Raw genomic sequence first — 8,231 nt, 5'->3', positions numbered from 1 at the left:
ATGAGGGGCCTTGCGGAGGTGTCTCCAGTGTGAATCAACCGTCTTCGTCTTACTTACTCCCTATGGATAATAGTTGGAAACCCCAGCGTTTTTTGCCTCCTGTGTGTGTGTGTCGTGTCGGTGTGTCAGTGTGTGTGTGTGTCGTGTGTGTGTGTGTGTGTCGGTGTGTCTGTCTGTGTATGTATTCAACCCTGTGTGACATTTCCAAAAGGGGAGATGGAAGCAGAGGGACTGCACAAACACATACACATATATATTCTTTGAAAACCATGTTCACTAGCTGAATTTGATATATATGAAGCCGTTAGGCAAATCCAGAATGATGAAGCATCAATATCATTATTTATTTTTAAATTTTTTTAATTTTAATATCTCTCTTGTAATCACTTTTAGTAACTTAGCCTCCAGCATGCATGCAAACACAGCAACACAAACACAAACATATCCACATAACACACACACACACACACACACACACACCCACACACACACATACGCCCAGTTTAACTCAGGTTCACAGAGAGGTGAGCTACACACCCTCTGCCCACAACACGTGGTGCCAGCAGTCTGAAAACAGACAAGTCTCATCAGACCAATAGAGACTCGAGAGGGGCGAGGGCCCGGCCTATCAGATGCAGCAACCGGAATAACCAGACAGACGAACGAGGCGAGACGAGCGAGCTGCGCGGAGTTTAGTGTTACGTTTAGCCGCCACCGCGGCCGCTCCCCCCGCCGCAGGGCTGAGGACTTGATGCGGGCCCTCCACAGTGCACACTATGCCCAGGACTGATGTTTCTCATAATGGGACGCTTGTTGCTTAAATGAATGTGGGTCGCCCACTGACAACATAGAGCTAATCTCCTCTCTCTCTCTCTCTCTCTCTCTCTCTCTCTGTCTCTCTCTCTGTCTCTCTCTCTGCCTCTCTCTCTCTCTCTCTCTCTCTCTCTCTCTCTCTCTCTCTCCTCTCTCTCTCTCTCTCGCTCTTTATCTCTTAATTGTTTTCTATGTCTCTCTCTCCCTTGATGAGCCACACTCTTTCTCTCTGTCTCTGTCAGCCTTGCTTTGCACTAACACTCTTATTCTCATTTGCTGTCTCCCTCTCCCCCTCTCTGTGTCGGTCTCTCTTTTGCCCCGTCCTTACCACTGTACTCCCACACAATGAATAGATTCCTCTAGAGTTTGCGCACGGAAACAATTGTCTGTCTAGCCTAGGAGCTACAACGGCACTGCTCTCTCTCTCTCTCTCTCTCTCTCTCTCTCTCTCTCTCTCTCTCTCTCTCCTCTCTCTCTCTCTCCTCTCTCTCTCTCCTCTCTGTATCTGTGTATCTCTCTCTCTCTCTCTGGCTGGCTCTGCCCCTGTGCCATCCATCCCTTCCTCTCATCTTCTCTCCTCCCTGGCAGTGGGCTTAAATAGAATCTTAATTTGAACTGTAGGGTTTCAAAGCGGAGACAGCTTCGTTTCATCTTGGCGTGCACCGCAAGTTCACCAACGCAAAGTCACTCCACTTTGCAAAAAAGGGACAGTTTTTCTTTTCTTGTTTTTCTTCTTATTCCTCCCCCCTCCCTGTCTAGTTCCACTCTTTCTTTCTCTCCTCGTTCACCCTTCTCGCTATCTTTCTCCTTCTTCTTTTCTCCCTCTCCCTCTCTTTCTCCCCAAAGTCTCACTGTCACCCTGCACATCCTGAGAGAGGCGGAGGTAGAGTGCTCTGGGTGTATTGGTGTGATATCCAAGTGATGCTTACTGGAAATCCCAACACATGCCGAAACATTAGAAGGCCTTCTCCACCTGATCCAAGTCCCACAGCTAGCCCCGTCCAGGGAACCCTGGAGCACGTGACCAGGGGTTTGGATTTCCCATCCAGCCTTTACTTGTTATTTTGTCAGCAGCCTGTCTCAAAACTGCACATTTTCACAATTTCTTGTTAATGTGTTGCATTTTTTTTTTTCTATTTAGACCAGTGAAATAGATTAATATTTCATTTTTTTAGCATTGTCATCAGGTCAGCTGCAGCTGGTTTCAGCTTATTGATATCAACAATAAATTAATAGAAGATTGAGGTCATATTTAAATAGAGTATTAGCGTTGTATCGCGTGTCATCTTGTGAACCCACTTTACAAAAAACATCTTCTTGATGTTAGTTCACGAAGAGGCTTGTGGCGCTGCTCGTTCCTTCAAACACTGTTAGTCTACTGTTAGTTACTCTCTCTCTCTCTCTCTCTCTCGCTCTCTCACTCGCTCTCTCTCAATTTGGGAGGAAATTTCCTGCATGAGACTTAGTTATAAAATAGTGGTGGACGAAGTACTCAGACCACGTACTTGAGTAAAAGTTGAGATACCTAGTGTAAAATATTACTCCAGTAAATGTGGTAAACTTCGACTTGAGTAAAAGTATAAAAGTACTTGAGTGTACTCATGTACTCAAGTATCAAAAGTAAAAGTAATTTGGTGTAATGTAGTTCCAATGTCTTGCTATGTCCTTGTCTTGGTATGTCCTACACCACTCTTAATATAATGTTTTTCTATTTGTGATATCTCCTACTGATATCATTTGAAATGATCATAAGCACAACATACTAATGAATATAAATATAAATACAATACATATTAATAAACAAGTCGTTCTTCCTTTTCCTCATTTGTTCTATTTCTCTATTTCAATATATGGCACTTCTTCCATTATTGTGTGCTGGCTATTAACGTCAAACGTGACAGCGAAATTCGAAGGATAAACAGAGATACGAGGACAGAAGCAAAGTTGGGAGAAACCCGCCCAAACTGCACGAATCACGACGTGTTCTGATTGGTACACTTGCGGTGCACGCGCACTCATTTGGACCTGTCACTTTACTGTCTATGGTCACGCATGTATGTTGTGGAAATGTTTTTGGAATGTAGTGGAGTAAAACGTACGATTTTTCCCTACGAAATGTAGTTGAGTAAATGTATATAAGTCTCACAAAATAATGATACTCAAGTAAAGTCCAGATACGCTAAAAAGTGACTTAAGTATGGTTACAAATTACTTGTACTTCGTTACTGTCCACCACTGAAAATAAAACAGAACGGATCAAGCAAAATGTAAAGAAAAGGTTGTATTTCTCTTTAGGGATCCTTTCTAGAATGTTGCCAGACACTTACAAGAGCAATCTAAGTGACAAAAACTTTCAGAAGACATAAATTGACGAGGCGCTATTGCCCCTGACATTGCACCCTATAAGCCCATATTGGTCACTTAGACTCAGAATTATGGGAAAATATGGTCAAGGTTTAAAGATCCTGAAATTATCCTTTAATTAATAATGAACAACTTGATAAGGCTTCTGATTGTCTCTCTCTGGGGCCCAGTCTCTGTCTTACGTCTGCTGTCTTCTTGAATCCTGTCACTCTACTACATTCACTGTCATTGTCTCTCTCGCTCTCGCTCTCTCCATCTCTCTCTCTCTCTCCCTCCCTGTAGCTGATAGTCCAGCTGCAGACGTCAGTGTGTGATTGCAAGGAGGAGGCTGTGCGTGTACAGCAGAGCCTGGAGAGACAGCTGGAGGAGGGCCAGGCTCGCTGGGACCAGGAGAGACGTACCCTCAGCCACCACGCCGACAAGGCCCACAAGGTGCTGCTCTCCCCCTCGTTGGTCCAGGTTCCTCCCATAGCTGCTGTGTGTTCTGGGCCTTGGCTTATTGTGTGTGTGAGTGTGTGTGAAAACGGGGGGGGGGGGGGGGGGGGTGCATCCAATCAACCATCTTCTCAATACGTTTTTTTGATAACACTTTTGGACGGGATTGTGCATGTTATAGCCTGCTATAGCATAGCATAAATGTGTGCACAGTCAGCAACTTGAGCCCTATTGGGAGATATTGCTGAATCTGCAAACGCGCTTCCTCTTTAATAACTTGGGAGCAGTTCAGAATATCCCAAATATGAATACTAATAAGAACACACCGCTGGGGCCCATTTGGAATTGATTTTCCATCGAAAGATATAGTTTAAAAAATAACTGTCAAACGGTTAGGAAAGATAGGACCAGACAAATTAATATGACGGATACCGAGACGAGATCACATCAGATCGTCGCGTATCGTCTTCGACGCAACGATAACGGAAGGTCACAGGCCTGTGTGCAGTTGTTTCAACAACAAGGTCAACAGATACAGTACGTATACATATGTACTCCCAGTTCAAGAACCTTTTTTCCTTTCCCTCCTTCTCGGAATGCCGGCCACCTCCTCTTCACTCCTCTCCATGGTGCTTTAACACACTACCTATTGTCAGCCGGTCTCTTTAGTGCTCCTACAGATCCCTACGCCCTTAAACAGAGGAGACACTCATAAAGCGGTGTCCCCATAAGAGCGTGCCCCTCCTCCCCAGTAACCCTCGCCTCAATGTGACTTTTATAGACACAAGACACAGGTCGCCTTTTTCCTTTTTCCGCAACACACTGTCACTGTTTCTATACGTTGTGCGTTTTATATGGCTTGTCGCATATCGCCATAGTTTATTTTACTGGATTCTTCGCTCCGTGTCTGGGTGCCGCTTATAAATCTGTCGCACTCGTTCACCTCTTTTTCCATCTTTTGGAAATATCACTCCTTTTTCTTTCCCCCTATATAATTTTTATTTTATTGTTTGTATGTTTTTTTTAAGCTCCAGTTCCTTGTTGTGGCAACGTTTTTATGCTAGTACTTTAGTTCCTTGTTCCGCCAACGTTTTTTTCAGGTAGTACAGTGGTTCCTTTATGCGCCAACATTCTTCCCTGCCACATGTTTGGTTTTATTTGTGACTACTAGAGAGACAAAAGCATAGACAAAGGGTTAGCCAAATACATCAAGAGGGTGCCGTGCAGTTCCCCCCCCCCTGCCGTGATCAGGCGCAGGCCCTTGAACTGCTCCAGACCAGCCACACCAGGTGCGTTGAACGCTTGACAACGTAACATAAATCGATTCCGGGTGTGAGGACACGCTAGATATACTGCCTCCTTTAAAACTTGCATCCTTTAATATGTATTCAGTTTGCAGGTGCTTTTATACAAAGCAATGCCCAAGTAAGACAAAGAAAATCAATAAAGTAATTATTATGAAAATGAAATCACCGCCGTCCCCCGTCTGCCGGACTAACAAACACACAGGGTGCCGGTGGCAGTTGGTGGGGTGTGGCTCTTTAAATAAAGGGCCGTGTGGAGCCGGGGAGCTCTCCAAACACATCCCTGTCCGTTTGTGGTCTGCAGCTGCCACAGAGGGAGGCCTCACCAACCTGCTCTGTTCCCTCACACACACACACACACACACACACACACACACACACACACACACACACACACACACACACACACACACACACGCACACACAACATTGCACGTACACACACAATCACACACACACACACACACAACATTGCACGTACACACACAATCACAGCCACTCACACAGACACACACTCACACACACGTATTCAATCACACACACACTTGCACGTACGCAAACACAGACAATCGCATATGATGACACACACACAGAATTGCACATTGAACATACACCTCACACAAGCACTATACAACCACACACGCTCACACGCAATAGCACACACACACAAACACACAAAATACAATTACACACACATGCAATCAAAGACACACATACACATATCAAAATGTAATTTGAATCAGCCCTTCGGCCAATTTGCCATGCCTACTGTTATCAACATGATAAATCTTGTTATGAAGACATGGAGGCATGTAGTTGGTTGACAGTGTGGGAAAAGGGCCACTTAATATCTTGTCACTATAACCTTGCACTCTCCTGACAGTTTGTCTCCCTGTAGTCCCCTCCTCTCTTTTTGAACAGTATCACCGCTGCAGGGCCCGACACCTTTCTCATGTACCTGCTCACTGTACACATGTACTTACTGTTAGTAGTTCTAAATAACGAGTTCCTGCAACGAGACATGAGTGTCTCTCTCTCTCTCTCTCTCTCTCTCTCTCTCTCTTTCTCTCTCTCTCTCTCTCTCTCTCTCTCTCTCTCTCTCTCTCTCACACTCTCTCACACTATATTTCCCCACTCTCTCCCGATGCATGGTTGTATTTTGGTTCTCATTGCCCTGTTCTTGTTGTTTAATTCTCTTCCCCCTATTGTCCAACCCTTTTGTCGCTAATGAGTGTCCAATTAACGGGTGAGCATTGATTGGTAAGACCAGAGGACACAAGAGGGGAGAGAGACAAGTGGCTAGTAGGTGAGAGGGGGGGAGGACAGAGAGGTGGTGTTAGAAAAGAGAGTGCTGGATGTGATGAAGAGCAGAGATGTCTACGTAGATGGAAATAAAGTAGATCCCGGGACAGTGTGGGTGAGCTAGAAAGCCGTTCTATTTATTCTTCTGTTCTTTCTATTGTCTTGAATCTCTATTCTATCCTGTTAAAGAAGGCTGAAGGTTTGAATAGAGGGAAAAAAAAAAGACCTGTAAGGACAAAGGGAGAGGATGTAAAATGTAAACAGAGACAAAAAGAGCGATGGAAAGAGGGAAGTGTGTGTGTGTGTGTGTGTGTGTGTGTGTGTGTGTGTGTGTGTGTGTGTGTGTGTGTGTGTGTGTGTGTGTGTTGAGAGCTGTCAGCGGGCCGGTGTCGGTCGGTGCGTCGCCTGCTGACATTGTTTCCACGGCGCTCACATCAAAGGGACAGGATTATGACGAGAACAGCAGGGGGGTGGGGGGTGGGGGGGGGGCTCTGACAATGGGAGAGGGGAGGGGAGGGGGCAGAGGGGGGGGGGGAGGGAGGGGGAATGACATCAAAGTTAGCCGCACATTCAAAATCGGGATAATCCCCAAACAGTTGTTCAGAGAAGGCATGCTGCGTTTTTCACCTCCTCCTCCCCCTATCTGGCCGGCGTTCTCTGGGGTGTCCGACCCCGCTTTGAGAATCCTCCGGGGCTCCGCCGCTGCGCGTGACGTAGCACAAGTAGGCGTGACCCGGACCAGAGGGACCCCTCCTGTTGTGTCTGCTGAATACACTTTCGTAACAGTCAAAACTCATGTCAATTATGAATGCATGTTCATGGCTCCTTCCATATCTCATACCGTTTTCATACCTGTGTTGCTCCGGGTGCGGTGGGAGGGAGGTGGAGATGGAGGTCTGCTTTGGATGGTGCTCGTGCGCGCCCGCTGGCGTGCACGTTGCCCATAATCCACTACTTCTTTTGGTGCAACAGCATCAGAAACATCAAAGCGTCTGATGCAAACCGCTGTAGACCTGAACGTGAATGTCTGTAGGGATGTGTGTGTGTGTGTGTGTTTTGGAGTGTGTGTGTGTGTGTGTGTGTCTCGCATGTGTTGGAATCAAAATGCCTCTTCCCCCTTGGTGATGGTCCGGCATAGACTTCCACGGGTGTGCCGGCTCGCCCTGGCCTGGTTCGACTCTGTCAGGCCTGATAGATGACATGTAGAACTACAAACCCACTAGGAAATCACACCTCTCAATCTTCGCTATAATGACTTTATTTAGCAGACACTTTTCATCCAAAAGCATCGGATCCAATGTTTTACTTAAGGGCAGCTAGTAGAGGCTTGGGCGTCTCACTCAAGGATGCCTCCAGGTAGACTGTTGATTGACCTTTTACCTTTGGGCCGGGAGTCAAACAGCCAGCCCCTTCTAGACTGTTCAGCCTGACCCTGTCTGCCCATTGAGGAAGCAACCCGGGGGAAGGCCCGTGTTCGTAGCTTTGATCCACCCGCAGCGCAACAACACAGACTGATTAGTAACACAGTAACCAATTCCCCATTTGCTTGGATAATGTTTAACAGAAGTTGTCCACTTGTGATAATGATTTAGATTAGTTTTTTTCTGTTTCCCTGTTTATGAATGAGAAGGTGATATCAGATCACAACCATGCATAGATTTCAATCAATGATGACATTTTTTTTAGATATCAGCTCATGATTTCTACTTCTATTGCTATTAGAATGTATTGCTAATCTTTACCATGCCATGTCTTGCCTGCTGACTTTGTTTTTCCAGCCCATCAGAATTATGTATCTGGCAAATGTTTTCCACAATTTCTGCAACATATACAAGTTGAAAGGCCAGAGGCCCCTGCGTCATTGCCGATACGAGCAAACTCTAGTTGTCTGTGCTCGGCAATTAGGACAGGCAGTTAGGACCGGCAGTTAGGACCGGCAGTTAGGACCGGTATGTATTGACCAGCAGTTGCTGAGCCTTCCCCACTTTTGTTTAGTTTACTCTTGACCATATG

The 8,231-nt window shown here is 45.9% G+C and overlaps 1 protein-coding gene across 1 annotated transcript in view; it reads left to right on the top strand.

Annotated features, from left to right (window-relative positions):
• Positions 1-8,231, top strand: part of cep112 (centrosomal protein 112) — a 106,202-nt gene that overhangs the window by 75,316 nt on the left and 22,655 nt on the right. The window contains exon 23 of the mRNA XM_084488344.1: positions 3,460-3,609. Coding sequence (XP_084344470.1) covers positions 3,460-3,609 — 150 coding nt within the window. The remainder of the gene's footprint in view (positions 1-3,459; positions 3,610-8,231) is intronic.

This window comes from Micromesistius poutassou (genome assembly GCF_964030765.1).
Source record: "Micromesistius poutassou genome assembly, chromosome: 1".
Taxonomy (NCBI): domain Eukaryota; kingdom Metazoa; phylum Chordata; class Actinopteri; order Gadiformes; family Gadidae; genus Micromesistius; species Micromesistius poutassou.
The sequence above is the reverse complement of the archived record's forward strand: the minus strand, read 5'-3'. Positions and strand labels throughout refer to the sequence as shown.